Source organism: Jatropha curcas, chromosome 8 (assembly GCF_041381405.1).
Source record: "Jatropha curcas cultivar XTBG-Jc1 chromosome 8, XTBG_Jcur_1.0, whole genome shotgun sequence".
NCBI lineage: Eukaryota > Viridiplantae > Streptophyta > Magnoliopsida > Malpighiales > Euphorbiaceae > Jatropha > Jatropha curcas.
In genome coordinates, this window is record NC_143158.1 from 1,209,150 (window position 1) to 1,233,269 (window position 24,120).

The following is a 24,120-nucleotide window of genomic DNA, read 5'->3' on the forward strand; positions in this document are numbered from 1 at the left end:
CCAAAAATATCTATTTGTCCGCACCGTTTTACACACCCTCTCTTTGAAAATGTCTATTTCGCCAACCCAAAAATCTCGAAGGCGCTTGACGATTCTTCCAGAAAATAGGATTGCATAGAAAGCGGCAGCAGCCAGAGGGTGAAAGCTCGAAATTTGCACAGAGCGAAGGAAAGCAGTAGGGGCAAAATGTCGTCGTTGTTGCAGTCATTAATCGATCCGCGAAAGAACTGGTTCGCCAAACAGCACATGAAAGCTCTATCCAAACGCCTCCGCAAATACGGTTAGCATTTCTGAAACCCTAAATTTCTTCATCTTCCAATACATGCATTATTCATATATGAACAATTGATTTTTATGTACGTATTTGAATAAGGATAGGGCTCCGATACGACGATCTTTACGATCCGTACTACGATCTGGACATCAAGGAGGCGCTCAATCGGCTACCAAGAGAGATTGTGGATGCGCGTAATCAGCGCCTTAAGCGCGCCATGGACCTCTCCATGAAACACGAGTACCTTCCTGAGGACCTCCAGGTGCTCATTACTTTGTGATTTAAATCTCTATTCTGGTTGTGTGATTCCTGGGGTTGACTGATAATTTGATAATTTACCATGACCTAGGAATAGGGATTAGAGAATCGGACTTATATCATACTTGTATGATTGCCAATTAATTAAATAACGCTTGTATTTGGCTTGGTTAAGGCGCAGTCACTATACTGACTGTCTACATTCCACAGTCGTTGGTGTCTTTTATATATGTTGGAAAATATGTTTGTTCAATTGTAATTCGGGATATTATGAGCTATATTTTTTTTTTCTTTGCACTTTTTCAGGCAAGGCAAACACCATTCAGGAACTACCTTCAAGATATGCTTGCTCTTGTAAGTTGTTTCGAGGAATTTGTCCACCCTTTTTCTTCTTTAAGTTGTGATAGTTTGACACATTTAGCATATGCCTTCTCTGTGAATTATATTTATTTTTCTTATGAGTGTGTTCCGTCATTGGTGTTGGTGCTACTGTGACTGAATTTAGATTTTGTTACTTGGGCAGTAGGATTTCATACTATTCTATTGGTGCAGATTCATTTCCTTACATTTCTATCTCTCATTTCACTACTGTCCAAAAAAAGTAATAGACCTTCTGTTCGTTTTTGTGATGCATGAAAGTAATTATTTCCTTTATGTGGCACATCAGTTTGTTTAGTGAGTTATCTAATGGCCTTGGACCAAAGTGAAATGGCTATTACGTTTGCAACTTCATTCGTGTGAGACGACCAAGGGGACCTTGTTTCAGCACAATGTAAATTGCCAATCAAAAACCACGGCTGCTTCCAATCATTTAAGACATAGTAAGCTATATATTTTTATATATATAGATTGAATTGTGGACAGAGAAGCATTTTTAAGAAAGCAACTTTATGAATTCTTCTCCAGAGGACATACTGATAGGTTTAGGTGCTACTATATAAATGAGCTACTCTCGTGTCTTTCAAATGAGGGAAATTCTTTCATCCTCTTATGATTACCATTATAAATTTTCTAATCGAGTAGTGTCCTTTGGATCATAGGTGTTACTATCTTATTAAGGTGCTTGATTATAGCTTATTACGCCGTGATGCCATTTTTTTAACTGGATCATTTATTATCTTAGGGCAAGTGCTGTTTTCTAGCCTTTTTAACTGATTGGTAAAATTTTCTGCCACAAATGAGTGAACTTCTTGGTATGAGGTGGACGAAGTTGCTTACAATTAAGAATATGTAACTTACTATAGCCCATTTGCTATGGCTGCAGTCAAAAAATAGTATGAACTGAGATGTTGAAGCAAAGTTTCGTAAAACCCTTCATCTATGAGTGTGACCCTTCTTTAGTCTAATTTTGACACTTCTCTAGGTTTGGAGTTGTTATGCCAATAAGTTAATGCCTAGCGACATCTGCGGGATGTCTTGTTTGATTTCTCTTGGCCACCCCAATTTAAACAAATTTCTTTGTTATCTTTCTTGTGTTGTGATATGCACCTCATAAGTAGAATTTCCCACTGGGTTTACCTTTAGGTTCTTTCACACTTGATCATTTTTAGTGTGTGTAATTTGGGCCAGCTTAGAACGCTGGTTCTGTAAGCTAGATTTTGGCTCCATTTGATATTTCTTCTTGTTGTCTCCATCCATTTCATATTACCGGCAGCATCTGTTAAGATTTGAAGTAATTTGTAAGTCATGACTTATGAGGAATCACTGTGTCTCAGTATCATATATCATGGTATTATTTTTCTTCATAATAACAAGATCGCAGTTACTGGATAACAAGCGTCATTGTTTTTATGTACAAGTCTGCATGTTTACTATCCTTGGTTTCCCTTCATACATGAAAGTAACTGGATAACAAGCATCTGTTTGAAGAATGACTTCAGTTTGGGGTAAACGCTGACTGCAAATATGAAAGCTGTGGTAACATGTTTTGTTGGTATGTTTTGCAGGTGAAGAGGGAGAGAGCCGAACGTGAAGCTTTGGGAGCTTTACCTCTCTATCAGCGCACCATTCCTTAAGCTTGTTAGTTTCCACCTGTAGCTATTGGCTGTGGAAATGAATTTCTTTATGAGCATCTACTTAATGTGGCAGAATGTTGCCATAACTTAAGGGAGATTGTATGATGCTTTTGTTTTTAAGTTTGTTTTACCAATCATTTGTGCCGGATGATGGATTGTGTTAGCATGTGGTTATCTGAACTGGCATTTTGCTAATAATCAATGTGAAACAATTATTGGAGTTTCATTTCATGCTAAACAGCTGTGGTGATGGTTTGTCCACAATGCTATCTTTTGCCAAGCCCTGCATTTGATAATTTCTGAGCGTGCAGCTTTGCCTAAAAACGTACGAGGGTATAATTTCACTGTTCATGAAGGCGCCCTAACTTTGTGGCCTAATTTAAACACTGAATATTTTTATCCCTATTTATCCTAGTGTTACGAGTTTTAGTGGCATTCTTATACTAAATAACGTTAGTTTTTAGAGTTTCGGGCGTTTTTATATAAAATATTAATTTGATTTGTAGTTATTATAATTATTAGACCAGTAATTTTTTATATTTTTTTAATAATTTAATGTGTTTTTAGTTAATTTAATTTTATAAATTGAAATTTTCATATTAAACAATTTTGCAAGTTAATTTGATAGAAGTTGAGCATACTATAAGGTTATAGTATAAAATGATATTAAATTTACAATAAAAATTGAGACTGTTATAAGGACAAAATCACAAAATTGATAGTTGAGTAACGTGTTCAGCCGCAAAAAGGTTATCTCCGCCACTATAAATGCCAGAGCCAGTGACTTCAGACCGCATCACATGAACTGTTAGGCGTAGCCAAGTTGACATCCACGAACGTCTCTCTCTCGTATTTTGATGTCCATGCATGTGCATATGCTTTCACGTTCATCTTCTTTCTTGAGCCCACCGTGAGGGTGACCAATTGCATGGCTATGTTAGCAATTTATATGTTGTCACTAAAAAGTTATACAGTGATAGTGGTAGCTGCTGGTGCCTTAAATGGTTCAATTCAAAAATACATGTATTTGCATTAGCATGATCGGGAGTAGTTCTTCATTCCAAACCTAATCCACATTAATAAAAGGAGAACAGTTCAGTAATTTGAATGAACAATTTGAAAACATGTAAGGTCACACTTTTTGGACAAGAAATTACCAAGTGGAAAACAAAGAGGCCCACCTAAATTTGTCCCTTTATACTAAGAGCTGAGGATAAATTTTCCATTGTGCAATCCTATCCACAAATGGACATTTCCATGTGATTGCATGAGCACATACTTAAATGAGAAATCTGTCTTTGTTTGCTACCATATCCTATCGTCCTTCTGTCTCTCTTTGGCTATGCCCAACTTCTCTTCTCTTCCATTAATTTCATAATATTGTTTATAAACATCCATGTCTGTATAAAAGTTAATTAATAGGAAAAACATTTTACTTTAGAAGTCGGTAGGGTCTTCGGCTTTTGACATAGCATTGTCAGTAGTTAGGATGTCCATCTTCAATCATTGAAAAGCTGTAGGGTTACTGATCTCTTGAGTTTATTGAATGTGTATGATCCATATCCCAATAATCTGAAAAATCTACTCCAGATTCATTTCATGTGGAAGCTTGATCAATGTCCTCTTCAATCTCTTTTCTTTTGCCTCCATTATTAATTACAACACCGACAGCAAATGTAGAAAAAAAATGATTTTTTTTTTTCTTTTGGGGCGGAGGAATATATCAATTTGTACTTAAGATTCATTATATTAAAATAAATTTTTGACTCAAATAGTAATAAACTTATATAATTTTACAAATAAATTTAATAAAATTTCATTTGTATATATCAAATAAATTAAATGACCTAAAATTCGATCTGGTTGCTTTATTGTAGTCGTCTAGTTGCTAATATGAGTTGGTCGTGTTCTTATCGGGAGACAACCTCATTAATTGTAAGCCACGTGGCCAGTTTAGCAACCCTCCGATTTGTCTGAAAATAAAAGAAAGCGGGTCGTAAGTCAGTTGGGCGGTCTATGTCGTCCAATCCACCGAACCAAGAGAATCCAGGAAGGGCCGTCGAAACTGATGTCAAACCTAACTCAACATTCCACCGTTATTAGACGCCGCACTCGCTTTACTGGCTGTATGAATATCATCATACCTCGGAAGTTGTCACTGAATTTCAAGAAATAAAAAGAAAATTTACCCCCCAAAATAATAATAATAATAATAATAATAATAATAAACAAACAAAAATAGCAAGAATAACCTTATTGATTACTATTCGTATCCTTCAATGGGTCCCTTTCTTTTCATCTTGTGAGACAATAATAATAAGTTAATTAAAAAATAAGTTTTTTTTTTTTTTTCTCATGGAAGTAGTGTAAGGGTCATGTGACTTCTTATAACCAAAATTTGTCTCAGCCGGAGAAAAAAACAAGTTTTCATATTGACACTTTTGGATCCATTATCACTTGTAACATCCCTAATTTTTATTTTATTCTCATTCCTTTATTTATTTATTTTTTCTTTTTTAAAAAATGGATAATTTAGAAAAAAAAAAAACATTTCTACTATTGATGCTTCCCATCATTTCCTCAACTCATTCATTTTTTATGAATGACAAAATTGAAAGTACTTGATTTTACTTGAAAAATAACATTCAATTTGTGAATTTTTTTTTTCATTTAATGGATTTTTAAAATCTATACAGAAATTAAATTTAATAAATTTTATATTTCGTTAACATAAGACGATTTTTATATTTGTAAATATAATAATTTCCCGCTCCCTTACCAGCAGACAAGAAAATAAATCGTGGAGAAACAAATGCGGATTCTCCAAATCTGAGAGAAAAATTTATAGCAACCACCAATTGAGGGGCAATCAGTAAAATTAGTAGAAAAGAGAGGGTGAATATTGGGAATACAAGAAAATACAAAAAGAGGAGAAAGGTGATGAGGTGTACATGTCCCTTGATATCAGGGCTGGCTGAGCTCGGCCACGCACATGCGTCGGCCCACTTTCTCGTATTATTATTTTAATAAGATAGGCCCACACCAAAGCCCACCAACATGCCACGAACCTTTCCTCACCTCTATTTTGGATTAGCTCAGCTCTAGTTCCAGGACTTCTCCGTTAATGGGACCCACTTTCCATCGCTCGATTAATCTCAGGATGTTATTTTAATATAAAAATGAAAATGGAGATACGAAATGGGTATTAATGACAATCAGAATCATATGTTTTATTTACTTAATTAATTAGTCTGAATTCCAAATGAAAGGCTCACCATATTCTTATTCCAAAAATTTATAAAAATAATTTAATTTGACTCTTACTTAGTTTGAGAAAATATAGTTAATATCTTTAAATGAAATAACGAATATAGTTAATATCATATAAATGAAATAACGAATATAACCTGCAAGAAGAGCAGGCAAGAGTCAAGAAAATGAAGTGCAAGTATCGTGGCCATGCATGCTCCTGCAACAGCTGAAGGGGAGGGAAACCATGTGACATTAACAGCTTTGTCTTCAGACTTCCACCACAAGACAAGCCTCTATGATTTATTATTTAAAAAAAAAAAAAAAGATAAAGGGCTCTTTCGTCATTTAAATTAAACACATCAAGATACTGCCACCAATGCCAATTTCGAAATTTCATTGAAATCCAAGGTCTCTCTTGCATTGATACATGCATATAAACCTGAGTTCTCCCCTGCAGCTCCCCACTACGCATGTTCCACAAGTCAGTCTCTGTTTAATTCTCTCTCTCTCTCTTTCTCGTATTTTGTAATTGCAAATAGATAATACTGAAAAATGAGAGGGGCTATCTTGTTGTCGGTGCTGCTCTTAGCTGCCTGCCAATTCTCCGTATCCATTAGAGATGGTAAGCTTTTTTAACATGAATGCTTAATTATATGCTTCAATACACTCGTTCTTTAGAAAACCCAGATCAAGAATTGTTTTTCTTTTTCTTTTTCTCTGTAAATTATTTATTTCTACCAAGTGATGCTAAGTTCAATTGAGTTTCAGGACTCAGATTTTTATTTTCTGAACATAAATCAATGGAGGTGTTAGCTAGTTTTTGAAGTTGTATCTAAGAATGAATTAATTAACTTCTTAATGGTGAATATTTTATCTTTCATGATTATGTCTGTCTGTTTTTAGTTTAATATCAATCTTCTTGGCTTTAACTGTAGTTGACAGAGTGCTGCAGAGTTTTCTGGGAAATTTGAATGGCTTTTCACCCATTTTTCTCAGTAGTCATATTCATATGACAAAGACATATATAAATTGTGAAAAAAAAAAAATCACAATAGTAAGTGTATAGGTAGATAGATAAAAGTAATATCATATACGCTTCCTCTGGCTTTCATTGAGTCTCTTTTGAATTTGCATATAGATAGTTTTACTATATATATCAGGTGCTAGGTCCACTTCACTGCTGGCTCTTGTGGCTATGCACATGATATTTCAGTCCTGTCATCGACGCTATTATTTTACCAGCTTACTATAAATAGCATTTTTTCTAATTGTAATCAGATATGGCCAAAATTGGCACATGTGACATTGCTAAAGAAAATATCCAATTCTCTGCAATAGAGTTTTCAGTTGGATGAAGTCACTTTCCCTTTCTATTTTTAGCCCATTAGACTACGAGATCATTCTTGTTCAATTTGTATTCTTGTGATTAGTTTGTCTATCACAAGCCAAAATTCATTAGTTTAATCAAATTTCTAAATTTCATGCAGGGTTGATTGAAAATGGTAATTTCGAGCTGGGTCCCAAGCAATCGGACTTGAACGGCACAAAGGTTTTAGGGCGATACGCCATACCAAGATGGGAGATATCAGGTTTTGTAGAGTACATAAAATCAGGGCAAAAGCAAGGGGACATGTTGCTGGTAGTGCCAGAAGGAGCATATGCAGTTCGGCTTGGGAACGAAGCATCAATTAAACAAAAGCTAAAAGTGATCAAAGGCATGTACTATTCCATCACGTTTAGTGCTGCTAGAACTTGTGCACAAGAAGAGGCATTGAACGTGTCGGTTTCGCCGGACTCGGGTGTTTTGCCAATGCAGACTATGTATAGTAGCAATGGATGGGACTCCTATGCCTGGGCTTTCCAAGCTGAATACCCAGTTGTTGATCTTGTTATACATAATCCAGGAGTAGAAGAGGATCCTGCTTGCGGTCCTCTAATTGATTCTGTTGCCATTAGAGCTCTGTATCCGCCCAGACCAACCAATAGTAAGTTCTTTAATCTTCTATCAGTAATCACCATCACATGCACATTCTAATAATTAAATTCCAAGAACTATATTTTATTCAGCGTAATCAATGTAAAATTATTCATTAATGGTTAGAAACGACAAGGCGTAAACATAGGACCTTGTCTTTTGTAGGGTTCATTATTTTTGGAGCTTGGAAAGAATAGTAGTCAAGCACTGGTGATTTCTTGAGTGATCTGTATTTATAAAGTTGGTGTTACTCTGTTTTTTCTTTCTTTGAAGTCTCTTTCAAAGGAAACATAAAAAAGCAAGTGGCAAAAGTGAATTATCAAAAAGGCCAATTATATAGATAGAGATGATTATTTGAATTACTGTTATTTTTTTTTTCTTTTAAATATAAGCAAGAAAACAATCAACATGCAATAAACTATTTCTCAAGCATATCTACCCTTAATCAATATGGCCTTGTAGATTTGGGACATGAAGTTATAGTTGATGTACAACTACCCATGTGCCCTGCCTACTCCTTTGGTCCCATATAGCAACTAGCTGTTCTTTCCATGATAATCATATTTTCAAATTTCTTCTTTCTGGTTTTTTATCAGGTAGAAAGTGGATTTGTACTTCCAAACTAATGGTTTTCTTCTTTTATTTGTTGTACAGAGAACATATTAAAAAATGGGGGTTTTGAAGAAGGTCCATACATATTCCCCAACACATCATGGGGCGTCCTGATCCCACCAAACATTGAGGACGATCACTCTCCTCTTCCTGGCTGGATGATCGAGTCACTCAAAGCAGTCAAGTACATAGACTCGGACCATTTCTCAGTCCCGCAAGCAAGACGAGCTGTAGAACTCGTGGCAGGTAAAGAGAGTGCAATAGCACAGGTAGCTCGAACAGTTGTTGGCAAAACATATACACTCTCATTTGCAGTAGGCGATGCTAGTAATTCTTGCGAAGGGTCAATGGTAGTAGAGGCTTTTGCTGGAAAAGATACACTGAAAGTTCCTTATGAGTCGAAGGGTAAAGGAGGATTCAAGCGTGCAGTGCTCAGATTTGTTGCAGCTTCAAACAGAACTCGTATAATGTTCTATAGCACATTTTACACCATGAGAAGTGATGATTTCTCTTCTCTTTGTGGACCCGTTATTGACGATGTGAAGCTGTTAAGCGTTCGCAAGCCATGATTCCATGCTTGTCAGAGGCTAAGGTCATGAACATCAATGCAATACTATAGATTATTATGTTAATTTTTGTTATATGAAAGGCGAGCAAGAGGTTCAATCCTTCTTTATGAGTTTTTTTTAGCATAATATATATAATTAATATAATCTAAAATATATATGAAATAGTAACTAATCTCAGGATAGCTTATGGGATATTGTGATTTTATGAAGTGGTAATGGATTACCTTTAAGCAAAAATACATATTACATATTACTTTTGTTCGCGAATTACATATTATTCTTGTTTCCTTCGTTTTGCTATTGAATCAGATGGCTTCACCATTGTTTAAAATACAAGTATTTCCCTGTAGTCGTTCTTTACGGCTAAGATTGAACTATCACGCCAAAATATTAAAATGACAAACAGAGAAATGTAGAATTCTGTCACTACTTACTAGTGTTCTTCCTCAAGCTTTGAACTAAAATCTATGTGAGATTCGAGAATCCAGAATCGTAGATTAATAACAGCTCCAATAGAGAACACATCCTGCATTCTCCTTTCGAGTCATGAACATGAAAGATGGATGATAACATCCAAGCATAAAAACAGCTGCAGAAATGGCAGATTCAGGATTAAAAATTAGAAGGGCCAAATAAACTTTCAAAAATTGAGGGATAAAATCAAAAAGAAACTTCTTTACATTAATTTATAATGGAAATACATTGCTGCAATTTCTATATCTTAACTTCTGTTACTCACCAAACCAGAGTATCGATGGCAAAAATTACTGAATAAAGTGATTGGATAATTTTCTACAGACCTTTCTTAATCCATGGACCAATCGGATCACTAACTGTGACTAGTCAGTACATGAACTCAGCCCATTAAGTACTGGCCCGGAGCCCATTTTAGAACCCGAGACCATTGGCAACGAACATTTGGGCCCAGCCTTTTAAATCCGAAACGTAAACCTAAAACCTAAACTCCATTTTGACACGTTGAACTGACGCGTGCCACACGTGAGGTGATCACATTGACCCACTAAGATCGGACGGTCCAGAGAGTCGCGTCAGGTTTAAGCCAGGTGAGAAGTTTCAAAACATGGAGACTTGTATCCTCTGCAGCGCAATACAAATACAAACCGATCACCACTGGTGGATCACATCAATAAAGAAGCTAGATCTGTTCAGTCTGTGGTCCGCATCACAGGCGATTCAAATTCAAAACAAATTAGGGTCTCCTTAAACCTTCTCTTTATAAACCCCCATCTCAAATCGCCAATATCTCTCTCGCCTTGCTCTTTGCGAATTGACGCTTAAACTCTCAAGTCTCTGCTTCAAAACTCAGCAGAAATGGTAAAGTCTTCTCTCTCTGTCGATCTCTCTGTTTTTTAGTTGTTCTTGTTTCGATCTTTACTTGATCTGTTTTGTAATTTTCAAATTTACTCTGCCTGTTCGTCTTCGATCTAGTACTGTGTAGCCTTTTCGGCTGAAAATCATTTTCTATATCAAATGGTTCTCTTCGTATAAATGGATTTTGTATGGAACTGTGATTTTCTTTTTATTGCTAATAATACTACTTTTGTTTTTGGGTAATAGGCTCTACCGAATCAGCAGACTGTAGATTATCCAAGCTTCAAACTTGTTATTGTCGGCGATGGTGGTACAGGTATATTCGCTTTACCTTTGTTTTGTGAAGTCTTTGTTAGGTTAATCTTTTTATTTGGGTCTCGGTTTAAAACCGAAGCTGATCTCGGTATATAAGATTTTTGATTATTGAGTTGAGAATTTTGATCGTGCTAGTACTGTGATTGTGGATGTAGTATTGATTTTGCATTTGAGACTGTCTGACATTTGCTTTGTGGTGCAGGGAAAACTACATTCGTGAAAAGGCATCTTACAGGCGAGTTCGAGAAGAAATATGAGCGTAAGGACTAACTTCACCACCTCCAGTTCAATCTAATATTTGTTTCTATGTTGATTGTTGTATCTAATAAATAGTGGTGTTGGAAAATAATTGACCTAAATTCAGTCATATGTGAAATTAATTCTTTTTGCTTATTGAACAGCAACCATTGGCGTGGAAGTTCATCCCTTGGACTTCTTTACCAACTGTGGGAAAATTAGATTCTACTGTTGGGACACAGCTGGACAAGAGAAGTTTGGTGGCCTTAGGGATGGATACTAGTAAGGATTTCTGTCTTCTCCCCTCAATGGAAAATACTCGAACAGTCTTATGTGGATGGCTTTCTCTATTCGCATCATTTATATCTTTGATATTGCCCTTTAAAAAAGCTCTTATCTTGCTAATATTCTTCAGAAGATGTAGTTTCATTTTTAAGTTTGAAAATGTTGTTTTACTTGCTTAGAACTCCTTGCAGAATCTTCTGTTATTGAGTTATTGTTTTGTGTTCTCCAACATTTCTCACCAAGCCTATCTCTGGTATTTAACATGAATTTATCATTTTTTGTGACAGTATTCATGGCCAATGTGCTATTATTATGTTTGATGTTACTGCTCGGTTGACTTACAAGAATGTGCCCACATGGCATCGGGACCTTTGCCGGTATGTCTAGTTTTATGATCTGAATTGATATCTTATTTTATTATTTTTGTACATTTGTTTATCGATGTGCGTTGTTCTTGTATATTTTCAGGGTTTGTGAAAATATTCCTATCGTCCTCTGTGGAAACAAGGTTGATGTGAAAAATAGGCAAGTGAAGGCAAAGCAGGTTACATTTCACAGGAAAAAGAACCTGCAATACTATGAAATTTCAGCAAAGAGCAATTATAATTTCGAGAAGCCTTTTCTTTATCTTGCTAGGAAACTTGCTGGGTAAGTGCTAACCCTTTTCCAATCAAAATTCTTCTTTTTGTTGAACCAATAGGAGGGATTATTAATATTTTCCAATTGTATTGTACTGTAGGGATCCTAACTTGCATTTTGTCGAGTCTCCTGCCTTGGCACCTCCGGAAGTTCAAATTGACCTTGCAGCTCAGCAACAGTAAGTATTTTTTAAATAACATTGTCTTCCGTCTTTTAACATCAATTCTGAAATGAGCATGCACTCTTAAGTATGCATATAGTGATATGTTTTTTTCTTGCAGTTTATTTTATTAATGAGTTGTCTTGAATTGTCTGCTTGTGTGGGCACAGATCAGATTTCATACTGAGTTGATTTTTTTGGAAAAGATCTATTATTTTTGTTTTATGCTTTTGATATTTTTTTAAAGGTCCTTTGTGTGCCCTTGGTCTGGTCTTAACTTTGTCATGCCGCTTGAAATTTTGACAGGCATGAGGCTGAGCTTGCTGCTGCTGCCAGTCAACCTCTTCCAGATGACGATGATGACACATTTGAGTAAACAATAGATGTTGGATTGTAATGGAAGGGGCTTTATTTATATGGTTTTTGAGGATGTGATTTTATGTCCATGACTGTATGAGTATGAACTGAATTATTTCTGGGTTGTATTGTTGCCCTTTGTCCTGAGTTTTCTATTGATCATTTTGTGCGGGGGGTTTTGCTGTGTTTATTCTTTCTTATCGTTTCACAGTTATCTGAGTTGCGGCTTGCACTCGTTTAGGATTTTAGTGTTGCCCTGTATCGACTCTTTTGGAATTCAGTGCTGGAAATTTAGTTATCAGTCAACTGTGTAACGCAAAAGTTTTCATTTTAAACGGTTGCGATTTTAATGTTGTTTATATTTGAAAAAAACCTCCAAGCGGAGTAAAGCATGGACCACGTGGGTTGAAATTTTGAGAACAGATTCGGATTTCTCATTTTGCAATTTACTTCGTGGCGGTAGATTAATGGCTAACAGGACATGTTAATTGCAATATGTCAAAAGTACTCCTGATAAGAATGTTGATTTGAACTTAACATCCACTAGACTATCACTCTTGCTTGGTCACGCTGCAGTTACTTTTCTTTGTTTATTTTCCCACGGTGGAGAATTTTCCTCTTGCACTCTGTTTTGCGACTTACATGTTTTCTTGCTTGCCTCTTGTTTGAGGCTCGAGCTCATCAGTGATTTAAGTTGCTTTTTTAATAAGAACAAGCCCCACATTACAAGAGCTCCAAAATAAGGTTTCATTTATGTACTTTTAAGCCAAGGATAGAAGATGAATTGAAGAATGAAGCAACCATCAAGAAACATCATTTGGGCGGATGTCTTATCATCGAATCTCCTGTTGTTCCTCGAGAGTAGCATTTCCTTGCGTCGCTAGTAACTCGAACCACCTTCTTGTACAGTACTGACATAGGTTCACTTTCTTAAACAAAACGGCAATCTGAATCTTGGAACTTAACCACTTATAATCATTTCAGCCATCGATCTAATAATCGAAACCCTACGCAGTTACAGTATGTATTTAGTTAGTTCCAGACAGTAGCCTGTGGCTAGGGGTTGGTGTCTAAACTTGGAAATGGAGGTGTTTTAGAAGGCATTGGCTCCATACTCGCTTGGTATTAAAATAATCAAGTGGTTGAACAAGAAATTAAATGATACATCGTTAAGTATCGAATGTGCCTATTAACAATTATTTCAAGCCTTATTTGGTTGGGACTTTTTAACTTTAAGACCAAAAAAGTAGCCATTACCAATTGCAGGGTAGCATAAGATCTCTTATCTTTAGGAAAAAATAATATTTCAGCAATAAAATACAATTGAGAAACCCTAAAGCAAGAATTCTGATCTGTCTCAGAAAGCATCAACAGCATTACTTTACATAAACTTCAACAATCAGATTCTCTGCAAGCCATCGTTTAAGAAGGTGTCACCAAGCAGAACAAAATTCTGCAGAAACCTTCAACACATGCTTCAAAATCATTTTGCCGTTTATCTCCACAAAATATCTTCATATCATCCACTGTTTCACACACTAATAGAATACCAAAAGAAAAAGGTATATCATTATGCAGAAAATTGGGGTGATGTCCAACAATATAGAATCTCAGACATCAAGTCATAATAATCGGCAAGTTCTCGGCAGTTCACTAGCCTTATGCCAACAACCACAAACCTTAAAAAACGAAAAGAACAACAAGAAAGTAACGTGATTGCATAATATAGGTAGTAGGTGCTCTACCAAATAAGCATGTGCCTGTCCTTAAATACCATGCCTATGCTGTAACAAGAGAACCCAACTCGCCGGCCCAAGGTACGTTGTTACAATAACTGGAGATAAGCAAATACTGCCTGCCTACCGAACTACTGCTTTTGCAACTTAAGCCTCATTAGAAGTTACAGAATCATTTTTGCTTTCTCATATTGATAATATGGTGGAAATGCATATCAAATCTAAATTCAAACCTATTTTTGGAACCCAACAATTGAAATTACTAAGAGTTCAATACATTCATCAAATATTGTGTTCCTATTGCATATGCAAATCCACGTTTCTCACACGCAACTGTTTATAGCTAAGCTGCTGAGTAGGTATCTTTAGCATAAGATACCACATCCATAAAGCATAAACTGCTATATTCTGAATAGTACTTTTGGACAGTTTGTCAAATTTACAGCAAGTAAAATTGGAAGCAATAAAATAAATAACTTGTATGTGAAAAGAAAGAAACTATAAATCACATACATGATTCATCTTAAAGGTTGAAAGACCTTCGTATAAGAATTTCACGGCTGCCTTTTTTTAATGTTTTGCTTTCACCTCCTCCAGCACATATTTTGTGCGTGGTTCCAGCATGCTAGAAATGAACCATAGCATTAGAGGAGATAACAATGATATCAGCAACTGGACATTAATCGGACAAACATAAGGAATTGAATGTGCATATTGGCCCCATTTATTGTGCCAAGTAAATGATGGTGGCACCCAGCATCACCTTTAGACCTTTGGAAGCAATGTATGCATGCCTCCAATACTGGCCCTGAAAATGCAGGGGATTCATCAATAACAACCTCAAAAGCAGAATTTATGGAGACATTCAAACCACACCATATTTCATCCAATGACATCTTCAACCAACACCAAAAACATGGAACTGTTGTTTTTTGTTCTGAGTAATACCACTAATCTTTCAATGAATGACAAGAAGATAGATAGGACAAGTAATAAGTATAGCTTCTGATGGTGAGAAGACAAAAAGAATATTGATTCAGGTTTCGCACTCCAAAATAGATACATCAGCAATCAGAAACCTCTGGAGTTTTCACTAAATATCAAATTAAGCATATTTTCAGCCATATAAAAGAAAGGGCCAATTTAAGCTCTTGGCCATACATACAAAACAGCAGCCTAGATGCCAAACTATTCTGGGACAATTTGATCACGATAAAGTGACTACATTATAGGCAAGCATTGCAAAGGAGAGACCAGGTGAGCACAAAAGAGTGGGAAAGGAATTTTGGGGAGCAACAATTAACAAAATGGAGAACCAGGAAAAAAGTATACTGCAATAAGAATTCTTACATATTATTCGAAATACAAATTCTCATTGGCTAATCATCACAGATTGAACAATGTTAAGAAAACTATAACATGTATAAATTTCATCCTGCTGCTTACAATCATGTGAGGACATGATAACCAACTAGAACCTGTTTCTAGAATGGGAAAAAAAACACCCCAAAATGAAGGCACAGAAAAGAAGGACCCTACTAATTAGCTGCTACCTAACATGAATACTTGTTCCAGTAGAGATTAAGTTCCTTAGCTCCAGCAAATGTTCATCATTCGAAATATTAAGAGAGATACGGAGATTCGTCAATAATACTTCTTGTTCCCAATTTAAGGGCCCAGAAGCATACAATGCCTCTAGAGTGCAACGGTAAGCATGCAACTCTAACCTATGGATTCTTATCGCTACACTTTCTCCTAAGGGTATGGAACATTTTTCTTCTTCATCTCCACAGTCATGAAAAGATTCAGCATCACTACTAAGGGCATCGTCATCAGGACAACCTGCTAAGATGCGACAAGATAGTTTACTTGGACTATTACTAATAACACTACAGCTACCGACAGAGCATTCATCAATATCAGAATCATTAGATTCAAAGCTTCTTGCATTAAAAGACTCGACATAACAATTTGGTGCTGCCCTCTCCATTTCATATGATGCAATTCTTTGATTGTTAGGAGAAGTATGCATATACATTTCACCCATACATTCTCCAGGGTAAACAACAGCATCTACCTTATTCACAAATGATGATGAGCACCCTGATACCACTTGCAGGCACTCACCCTTTTTCTCCATTGCTCCCATTTTTATGGCTTTTCCTTTACCCGCTTCAACATCAGACAGCTGAAAAGGGAATGGTCTTTTATTTGTTTTAGCTGTCACAGTACATTTATCTCCTGCTTGAAATTTTGTCTTTGCTTTGCCCTTCATCTTCAGATAAAAACTCAAAGTTGAAAGTTTATTGCACTTCATATCTCCCTGACTGCCAGAATTCTGAAAATGATAGGCAACACATAATTATCAGATGAGAATGGGAACACATTCCCAAGAACCTTATTAGGCATCCGATGAGAAATTGGATAAAAACTTAAAGACAAAGATTAAAAGATAGACACCGGCATCCTGGAAAGCTGAACAAAATAAAACAGAAGAATGAAGGGCAACAAAATAAGGAAAGAAACAAACGCTAATTTACCTTTCCAATTACAACCCATTTCCCATCTTGCCATGATTGACGCACCCTAATGTTAATTTTGTGGAGTCGGAGTTCCTTTGAAGATCCAATTAACCTCACCAAATAGTAACTTGGACTGAAAACCTTCAAAATGGCCGCTGTCTTCCAACAAAGATCATTAAACACCTCCACCACATCACCATCAGTCCAACTATTCAAGAAGTCATCCACAGGAGGAGGGCAGGGCCTAATGGCTTTTCCTGGGACCTTCTCCACAAGATCCCTATTAGGTTCTCCTGGAGGACAATCGTACCTAACACTATAAGCATGTCCATTGCCTGAAAAAACAATCTCACCACACCTCCATGCACCAGAAGGCATATCCCTTTTGCTGAATACCTCCACTTTACTACCTTCCTTGAATCTCATTGTCCTTATATCAAAAGAACAAATATTGGAAAAAAAGCCCTGCAGCAACAAAGAAATTTTTAACGTTTTTACTAATCACTATCAGACGCCGTATTAAATAATTTAATAACATGAAAATAAACAACAAATTAAATAAAGTATAAAAAATCAATCTCTTGAATCAATAAGAACTGTGTTAAACGCACATAACCATTAATTAACGTAAGAGGAAAATTCAGAAACTTTATATTACTGTGATTACTAATAAATCATATTCTTCGACAGAAAAAAAAAAAAAAAACTGAAGATATATAAATTAAATTTAAATTAGAAAAAAAAAAAAGAGCAAACCAGTAAGAATTATTATATGAATTTAATAGAAAGATGACAGACAGAGAGGCGACATTTTACAGACCTTTCGTGCTAAGTTCGATCGACGAGAGAATTTGGTTTCTTACGATTTTTGTTGAGGAAGATGATTTTGAGTGACAGAGAAAATATGGAGAAAAGAATATTATTTATTATTATTCTATATTTTGTATTATAATATTTGTTTTTGATTTTGTCCTTTTTACGTGATTTTTAAGTTTAATTAATACCAACCAGACGAACGAGGAGGAGTGCGCAATGCGCCCAAACTATTTTCCACCTAATTTTTGTTGGAACAGGATTTTCTTTTTTAATTTAATCTCTTAAAATAAATATATTTGACGCTCAATCTCTTGGCGAAGAATGCATCATCCCAACCTGATATATTTACGTTTATTTTCTAATTTTTTCGCTGGCAAAGAAATGATATATATATATATATATATTATTTATTAATTCATTCACATCTTACCGATGTTTGCAATTTTGATTATTTAGATAAATAAAAATTATAATACTTATCAGCTTGGATCATAGAATTTAAATTATGAAATTAATAAACTTCGCATTTGTGAGAAATTTCAAATTTCAACCTAAAATTACAGTTACTAAAATCAATTAAACAATTCATTCAATACAAGAGAATTCTCTCATACATAAAAACTACATCCCATCCGTTAGTGAAAGGATGTCTACACAATTGAAACAACAATTAATAGTCTGTTTAAGCCACTGACTGCGAAACATAGTCCATAACGGCAGGAAAAAAGATTAGATTTCAGTAACACTAACAGTTCAATCCTCTGCTCCACACAATGGTGCTGAATTTGTAAGGCATAAAAATAATTGGAAGCCAACTCTTCAGATTCATGAGCCCTGCGGACCAAAAATGAAGGGCGAAAACCACCTATTGAGCACCGAGCAAAATTGGGAAGAATATATCTTGAGAGAGAAATCTGAACATCTATAGAATGGTGGTTTTAGATTAAAAAATCACCATTCTTGGGCAAACAGGTAGCAGAGCAAGGGAGCAACCACTGCAATACTTAAACTGTTCCCCAGCAGTGCATAACTACAAGAAGCAAGCAATGTCAGTGAACAAATAAGATAGCTGATGATTAGATGCAAAATATATTTATTATTTTGATTTGCCAAATGAACATCCCATAAAGAAAGTTCTCAATTTACATGGACCGATTGATCTTAGCTGGCAAGTTATAAACTAGGTGATCATCAGTGACTACCCGGTAATGGTAACTGCCAAACATGTTTATCTAATGTAACTATGCTGATACAGAGATAGTAATTACATACCGTTGTCTTAGGCTTATCTGTTGTGGAAAATTAAAATCCTTGGGGAAAGAATGCAAATTAGCAACCTAGTCATTAAAAAATTATATGAACAAAATTTGTCAACATGAAAGAACAAAAATTTCAAACAATAAGTAGATCAGCAAAATCTGTTTACCTCCCTAGGAGTAAAATATCTTAGGCCTTGCTCCTTCAGTGAAGATGTTTTCCCTTTATCCTTTGGCTGCATGTTCATCTTATAAATATCACATTGAGAGGAAGTACATGGTATTGATAACTTGTAATTCAAGTATTAGGATTTCTAACACCAACGCCTTGCACTCAACCCAAGTGAATAGACATTGACCTAAATGTTGACAATCAAATTTAACATTTTTGGAACTGCAGTAGATATTGTTCCGGTAATTTAACATTTTTACAATTTGGCTCTGCACGTGCTAGTGGGGGAAATAACATCATGAATAGAATTAACTCTTCCAGCCAGACTAACATCGATGGATGCATACAGCAAATTTATCATGAAAGATCAACATATGCTGATTACATTATATGTTGGAAATGAATTCAGAAGGCAGGACCACACTGCAGTGTCAATCTCAAGCATTGATTGAAGTGATTGAGATAATGAAAGGTAATCTAGCATATGTTTCTCCAATGAATATATAGACAGCAAATTGGCCACCCTTTTTCTTAGACAGTAAAATAACCAACTTCCCATTTCCAAGGCCATAAAAATAACGATTTTGAAATAGAGTATACCTGGACAGTTGCTAATAGGGATCCAGTCCCTTTCACATATCTGTAGTAGCTCTTTGTGAAACAACAGCATCTCTTTGAATCAGGATAAACAATATCTGGATTCCATCAGGAATTTAGGATGATTCCAAAAAAATGTGCAAGTTTGAAAATATTAGTACTTTTGGAAAACATAGCAAAAATAAAGTTACCCATAGCGGTTCCCCATCTCTCTATCAAGCTCGATGGGACAAAATACTGTTCCATTGTACAAAGATCTCCTTCACCAATGTTCTCCAAACCTTGAGAACAGTCTCCAGAAACCTTGGTAATTGCCACAAGACCAGTTTGTGCATCTACTTGGTTGCTGGAGTTCTTGAATTCAAGAAAATTCTCAACTGGCTCACATGAGAGAAGCAACTTATCCCAGTTCTCTGGTGGTTGATCAGATGCATCTACAACGGTCTTTCCATCGTGCTCAAATAAGGGGCCCAAAGAATAAAGAAGCTGATTATCATAGACGTTGTGCTGAAATGAAAAAGGCTTTCTTTTTGCCTGCACAGTAAATGAATAGAATGCAAATTATAGATTGATATTTTATATTTACATGATATGGTTCTAATGATATTCAGCCAAAGAATCCTAAATGGTCAACTGTCAAGGATAAAGAACAGCCATTTACAAGGATGCTATGATTTTTGGAAAAAGATTAGCCTTCCTACATAAATAATTCTTAATCTTGTAAAATGCAAATACTTTCTTCTCCCAAATTGCATTTGCATTCTAGACACCAAAAGTCTAGGTTCTAAATAGATGTTTCTGATGCCTTTTTAAAGACTCTTATTTTACATGTGATGTGACAATGTATTATAAATCTAATTTTGTAACATTAAAATGTGGAAAGACAACGTAATGAAATATATTGACAGAAAAATTTGAGAAAACTAGGAGGGAGGGAGGTGTTACCAAGCAAAAATAGCGTGGCCTGGAGTAAGGAATGCCAAACTGTAATGGACTCAAAATAAACTCCTGTGTAACAAAATCAGAGTTTGCTAAAATCTCCACCATTTTGGCACGTGTATCAGATGTCTGCGATGCAAATAAAAAAGACATAAAGAACATGTGAAGAGCTATTGCAATTCAGATTATCTGGTCAACTGATTTATTGGAGAACATACCTCAAATCCAACGACATTTTCCACAAACAACATATTTGGTGGTCGTTTAGTGTGTGGTATAAGTTCAAGGATCTTGAGAAAAGAAAATGCCCGAGCATCACCAGAGTGCTTCTGAAGACCTAATCACAAAATGCAATGAACATGTCGTAAAACCATAATACAAATATTAAAACAAGAAAAAATATGAACAAGCGATTTTGACCTTGTCGAGTGTAGGGTTGACAAGGAGGTGAAAGCAACCATGCATGTGCCCCATAACTGTCGAGATCAGCAGCAGTCAGACTCTGAATATTACCCTATGATGCTCAAAATATTTAAGATACAATTAAACTATGAAAATTTACAAATTCCACTTCCAAAATAATGACACCATATAGAAACTAAAAACAAGCTAATGCGAAGTAATCTTGAACTTTCTGAATCTCAAATCCACTAAGCCATTATTTCAAAAATGTACTCGTTACAATATAATTTTATAGCAGATAACTAAAAGTCCCCAATACAATTAGCTAGAGCTTCTCATTACTAAAATAAAAGTAAAACACATAACTAAACAAAACCTGCATAAAAAAACTTATAATCTCAATTCCAACAAGAAAACGGGCAAAGCTGGTAATATAATGATAATATTAACTCTCACTAACCAATTCTAATAATAACCAAAAGGAGAAAAACTAAATTGGTTGCAGAAGCAAAAAGCTGACTGGTGAACTAAAATAGAAAAACAAACCTGGTAAGGACAGTGGCCAAAATTATACTCATAGACATCATTGGCTATATTATTTATGTCAAAAGCTTCTACTACTTCAGCGTTCACGCCAGCCTTTATTAGCGAATACCTCTAATAAACGCAATTAGAACAAAAATAATCAGTTAACCTATAAAATACCTGTCCCCATCTGTGTATACATGTAGCGAGAAAGAAAGCAGGAGATAAAGAAGATTACCATCCCACCAATACCACTGTAGAATTCGAGGACTCTCCATGGTTCGTTTTCGTGTTTGTCAAAACCCTCCTCCATTGACATCTTCTCTGCTTTCGCTTCAGAGCCGTGAGCCCGTGGATTCGAGAAAGACAGGCTGCAGCCAGTGGCATTTCTAAAAACGCACCGTCTTGTTTCCCATTTCATAGATTTGCAGTAATATTTACCTTTCATTTTTCCCACTGGGCAGGACCGTACCGGAATGTCAATTCTACTACGGGTTGGGCCTCTTTTAGAATGGGACAATAACGAACGATTGGGCTTGGGCCCATTCAGGGTGATTTTTTGTAAAAAAAAGAAATTGTTGAAGTAGATTTTCCACTAGTTGGTTGCTGTTGTTCATAACAAAGTAAAACAGTACATGTTAGCATTATCGTCATTGACAAATCAAAATGGGAATCTTAGGAATTATCATTAGAACTTGGTTGGATTGCTCGCCAACAATTAAAAACGGAAAATAAGTAGAAGGAACAGATGTGAGCTTAATAACAAATGAGAATCAGACAATTACAATAAAGATCAAAAGGATTTTTTTTTTTCTTTACATAAAGACAAAAATGATACCAACATTGTGACAGCTTATCGTCAGAATCGATTGAAAACAGAGCATGATCCTCATAAATATAAACCCATAAACAGAATTGCATGCACTTGCTCCATCTAGCTTAGTATTTCATTATTCTATTAGTACAAAGCTAGAAGAGCTGAAAATGAGTGTGCCAGTGCCAGCTCCAGCTCCAGCTTCCTGGCTTAATCTTCCTCCTGGGTTAGCATTGGATGATGCTACTCCCGACTGGTTGAGCAAAGGAGATAATGCATGGCAACTAATAGCAGCAACACTGGTTGGTCTACAGAGCATTCCAGGGCTTCTCATTTTATATGGTGGAGGGGTGAAGAAGAAATGGGCTGTCAACTCTGCTTTTATGGTTTTTTATGCCTTTGCATGTGTGCTATTCTGTTGGGTTATTTGGGGCTACAGGATGTCTTTCGGAGAAGAACTTGTACCTTTTTGGGGGAAGGCCAATGTTGCTCTTGACCAAAAATTTCTCCTCGAACAAGCATTTCTTGGGAAGTTTCCTTCTGCGACTATGGTTTTTTTCCAGTCTGTTTTTGCAGCCATTACTTTGATCTTGATTGCCGGTGCCTTGCTAGGGCGAATGAATTTTTATGCGTGGATGATGTTCGTGCCTCTATGGTTAACCTTTTCATATACTTTTGTAGCTTTTAGTATATGGTGTCCTCAAGGTTTTCTCGCCAAGAATGGGATAATAGATTATTCTGGTGGCTATGTGATTCATTTGTCTGCTGGAGTTGCTGGTTTTACAGCTGCTTATTGGGTAACTATAGCATCTTCCTTATAATGTAAATCGCTAAACACTGTAAACTGTCAATTTTGTATGAAATGTTGCTATGGATTGTAGGTTGGCCCTCGCCTAACCAAAGACAGAGAAAGATTTCCGCCAAACAATATCATTCTTATGTTAGCTGGGGCAGGACTACTCTGGATGGGCTGGACAGGATTTAATGGAGGAGACCCTTATGCAGCAAGCGCTGATGCTTCCTTAGCCGTCTTGAACACCCATGTGTGTACTGCCACTAGCTTGCTTACTTGGCTTGCCCTGGATATTCTGTTTTTTGGAAAAGCTTCTGTCATTGGTGCTGTTCAAGGCATGATCACTGGTTTAGTCTGCATCACTCCTGCGGCTGGTAAGTACATGAACAAGACTATCTGATCTGTTAAAATTGAGATTGAAACTGTTCTTCAAAAGAAAAACACCATTTGAGATACTAAAGATAGAGAGAAAATGGTTTTGAAGCTTCTATTATTATTAAAATTCTTTTCAGGGGTTGTGCAAGGATGGGCAGCAATAATAATGGGAATATGCTCAGGCTCAATTCCTTGGTTTACGATGATGGTTGTCCACAAGAAGTCTGAGCTTCTTCAAAAGGTAGATGATACAATGGCCGTTTTACACACTCACGCCATTGCAGGAAGTCTTGGAGGAATCCTCACAGGCCTTTTTGCTGAACCAAAACTATGTTCTTTGTTCTATGCGACCTATGGAAAATATGTAGGCCTATTTTATGGTTTTCAAATCCCACAAGTCCATAATGGATTTCGACAAATAGGAATTCAGCTTTTGGGGATTATTTTTGTCATTCTTATCAATGTTATTGTCACCAGCATTATATGTCTCTTAATCCAACTTGTCGTGCCACTGAGGATGTCTGATGAGGACATGGAAATTGGTGATGAAGCTGTTCATGGAGAAGAAGCTTATGCTATTTGGGGCAGTGGAGACAAACATGAGAATTCTTGGTATACAAATTCAGCTAATCCTGAGACTGAATTGCCAGTGAGAAAAAGGAAGAAAGCTGGTCAAGTTGAGATGACATGAATCTTGTGTCTGTTTATCTATTTCTTTAAAAGATGAATTGCTGCCATTGAGGTTTTTTTTCTTTTGTGCTGGTGACTCCCTTGTTTTTATTGGTGCATTGTCCGAATTCTGATCAGTTGCTTGTTCACTTTCCTCCTTTTAACAAAGAAGAAAATAATCTGCCCTGTAGATTATATTAAGATGGTAATATTACAATTATTAA

General features: G+C 36.0%; 6 protein-coding genes across 7 annotated transcripts; 4 read left to right on the forward strand and 2 right to left on the reverse strand.

Annotated features, from left to right (window-relative positions):
- Nucleotides 1–186: 186 nt before the first annotated feature.
- On the forward strand, nucleotides 187–2,547 carry LOC105637664 (cytochrome b-c1 complex subunit 7-2). The gene is made up of 4 exons (NM_001308691.1): nucleotides 187–280; nucleotides 379–536; nucleotides 839–886; nucleotides 2,479–2,547. The coding sequence occupies exons 1-4, from the start codon at nucleotides 187–189 to the stop codon at nucleotides 2,545–2,547; spliced, it is 369 nt and encodes a 122-aa protein (NP_001295620.1).
- Nucleotides 2,548–6,252: 3,705 nt separating this feature from the next.
- LOC105637665 (hypothetical protein) lies at nucleotides 6,253–9,208 on the forward strand. Its single transcript, XM_012221216.4, has 3 exons — nucleotides 6,253–6,421; nucleotides 7,287–7,784; nucleotides 8,429–9,208. The coding sequence occupies exons 1-3, from the start codon at nucleotides 6,352–6,354 to the stop codon at nucleotides 8,953–8,955; spliced, it is 1,095 nt and encodes a 364-aa protein (XP_012076606.1). The 5' UTR covers nucleotides 6,253–6,351; the 3' UTR covers nucleotides 8,956–9,208.
- A 926-nt stretch (nucleotides 9,209–10,134) lies between these two features.
- Nucleotides 10,135–12,581, forward strand: LOC105637667 (GTP-binding nuclear protein Ran-3). Its single transcript, XM_089724806.1, has 8 exons — nucleotides 10,135–10,290; nucleotides 10,534–10,603; nucleotides 10,805–10,861; nucleotides 11,004–11,121; nucleotides 11,412–11,501; nucleotides 11,593–11,772; nucleotides 11,864–11,941; nucleotides 12,230–12,581. Exons 1-8 carry the CDS (start codon nucleotides 10,288–10,290, stop codon nucleotides 12,297–12,299), a joined length of 666 nt encoding a protein of 221 aa, XP_089580932.1. The 5' UTR covers nucleotides 10,135–10,287; the 3' UTR covers nucleotides 12,300–12,581.
- A 2,734-nt stretch (nucleotides 12,582–15,315) lies between these two features.
- LOC105637668 (Plant Tudor-like RNA-binding protein) lies at nucleotides 15,316–17,515 on the reverse strand. Its single transcript, XM_012221218.4, has 3 exons — nucleotides 17,359–17,515; nucleotides 16,557–17,003; nucleotides 15,316–16,354 (listed from the first exon to the last, which is right to left on the reverse strand). Exons 2-3 carry the CDS (start codon nucleotides 16,962–16,964, stop codon nucleotides 15,566–15,568), a joined length of 1,197 nt encoding a protein of 398 aa, XP_012076608.1. The 5' UTR covers nucleotides 16,965–17,003; nucleotides 17,359–17,515; the 3' UTR covers nucleotides 15,316–15,565.
- A 383-nt stretch (nucleotides 17,516–17,898) lies between these two features.
- DNMT2 (DNA methyltransferase-2) lies at nucleotides 17,899–21,667 on the reverse strand. 2 transcript variants are annotated; one of them, XM_012221219.4, is made up of 11 exons: nucleotides 21,484–21,667; nucleotides 21,267–21,377; nucleotides 20,739–20,832; nucleotides 20,537–20,655; nucleotides 20,325–20,447; nucleotides 19,571–19,913; nucleotides 19,383–19,477; nucleotides 18,781–18,846; nucleotides 18,627–18,691; nucleotides 18,310–18,384; nucleotides 17,899–18,188 (listed from the first exon to the last, which is right to left on the reverse strand). In XM_012221219.4, the coding sequence occupies exons 1-11, from the start codon at nucleotides 21,664–21,666 to the stop codon at nucleotides 18,005–18,007; spliced, it is 1,458 nt and encodes a 485-aa protein (XP_012076609.2). In that variant the 5' UTR covers nucleotide 21,667; the 3' UTR covers nucleotides 17,899–18,004. The 2 variants fall into 2 exon arrangements, with proteins under 2 accessions (XP_012076609.2, XP_012076611.1); XM_012221221.4 differs by having other exon boundaries at nucleotides 20,739–20,794; nucleotides 21,484–21,626.
- A 551-nt stretch (nucleotides 21,668–22,218) lies between these two features.
- Nucleotides 22,219–24,017, forward strand: LOC105638324 (ammonium transporter 2 member 5). The gene is made up of 3 exons (XM_012222118.4): nucleotides 22,219–22,856; nucleotides 22,941–23,226; nucleotides 23,365–24,017. The coding sequence occupies exons 1-3, from the start codon at nucleotides 22,230–22,232 to the stop codon at nucleotides 23,916–23,918; spliced, it is 1,467 nt and encodes a 488-aa protein (XP_012077508.1). The 5' UTR covers nucleotides 22,219–22,229; the 3' UTR covers nucleotides 23,919–24,017.
- Nucleotides 24,018–24,120: the final 103 nt, after the last annotated feature.

Bases quoted from the DNA above. Each gene is read 5' to 3' on its own strand.
- LOC105637668 (XM_012221218.4), bottom strand. From the start codon at position 16,964: ATGAGATTCAAGGAAGGTAGTAAAGTGGAGGTATTCAGCAAAAGGGAT. The intron at 16,355-16,556 runs GTAAATTAGCGT...TATCATTTTCAG, and splicing joins AATGGGTTGTAATTGGAAAG to AATTCTGGCAGTCAGGGAGA.
- DNMT2 (XM_012221219.4), bottom strand. From the start codon at position 21,666: ATGAAATGGGAAACAAGACGGTGCGTTTTTAGAAATGCCACTGGCTGC. The intron at 20,833-21,266 runs GTTTGTTTTTCT...TGAGCATCATAG, and splicing joins TTGGCCACTGTCCTTACCAG to GGTAATATTCAGAGTCTGAC. The intron at 19,914-20,324 runs GTAACACCTCCC...TTTACTGTGCAG, and splicing joins GGCCACGCTATTTTTGCTTG to GCAAAAAGAAAGCCTTTTTC.
- LOC105637665 (XM_012221216.4), top strand. From the start codon at position 6,352: ATGAGAGGGGCTATCTTGTTGTCGGTGCTGCTCTTAGCTGCCTGCCAA. The intron at 6,422-7,286 runs GTAAGCTTTTTT...AATTTCATGCAG, and splicing joins CTCCGTATCCATTAGAGATG to GGTTGATTGAAAATGGTAAT. The intron at 7,785-8,428 runs GTAAGTTCTTTA...TTTGTTGTACAG, and splicing joins TCCGCCCAGACCAACCAATA to AGAACATATTAAAAAATGGG.
- LOC105638324 (XM_012222118.4), top strand. From the start codon at position 22,230: ATGAGTGTGCCAGTGCCAGCTCCAGCTCCAGCTTCCTGGCTTAATCTT. The intron at 22,857-22,940 runs GTAACTATAGCA...TATGGATTGTAG, and splicing joins GTTTTACAGCTGCTTATTGG to GTTGGCCCTCGCCTAACCAA. The intron at 23,227-23,364 runs GTAAGTACATGA...AATTCTTTTCAG, and splicing joins CTGCATCACTCCTGCGGCTG to GGGTTGTGCAAGGATGGGCA.
- LOC105637664 (NM_001308691.1), top strand. From the start codon at position 187: ATGTCGTCGTTGTTGCAGTCATTAATCGATCCGCGAAAGAACTGGTTC. The intron at 281-378 runs GTTAGCATTTCT...GAATAAGGATAG, and splicing joins CAAACGCCTCCGCAAATACG to GGCTCCGATACGACGATCTT. The intron at 887-2,478 runs GTAAGTTGTTTC...TATGTTTTGCAG, and splicing joins TTCAAGATATGCTTGCTCTT to GTGAAGAGGGAGAGAGCCGA.
- LOC105637667 (XM_089724806.1), top strand. The intron at 10,604-10,804 runs GTATATTCGCTT...TTTGTGGTGCAG, and splicing joins TGTCGGCGATGGTGGTACAG to GGAAAACTACATTCGTGAAA. The intron at 10,862-11,003 runs GTAAGGACTAAC...CTTATTGAACAG, and splicing joins GTTCGAGAAGAAATATGAGC to CAACCATTGGCGTGGAAGTT.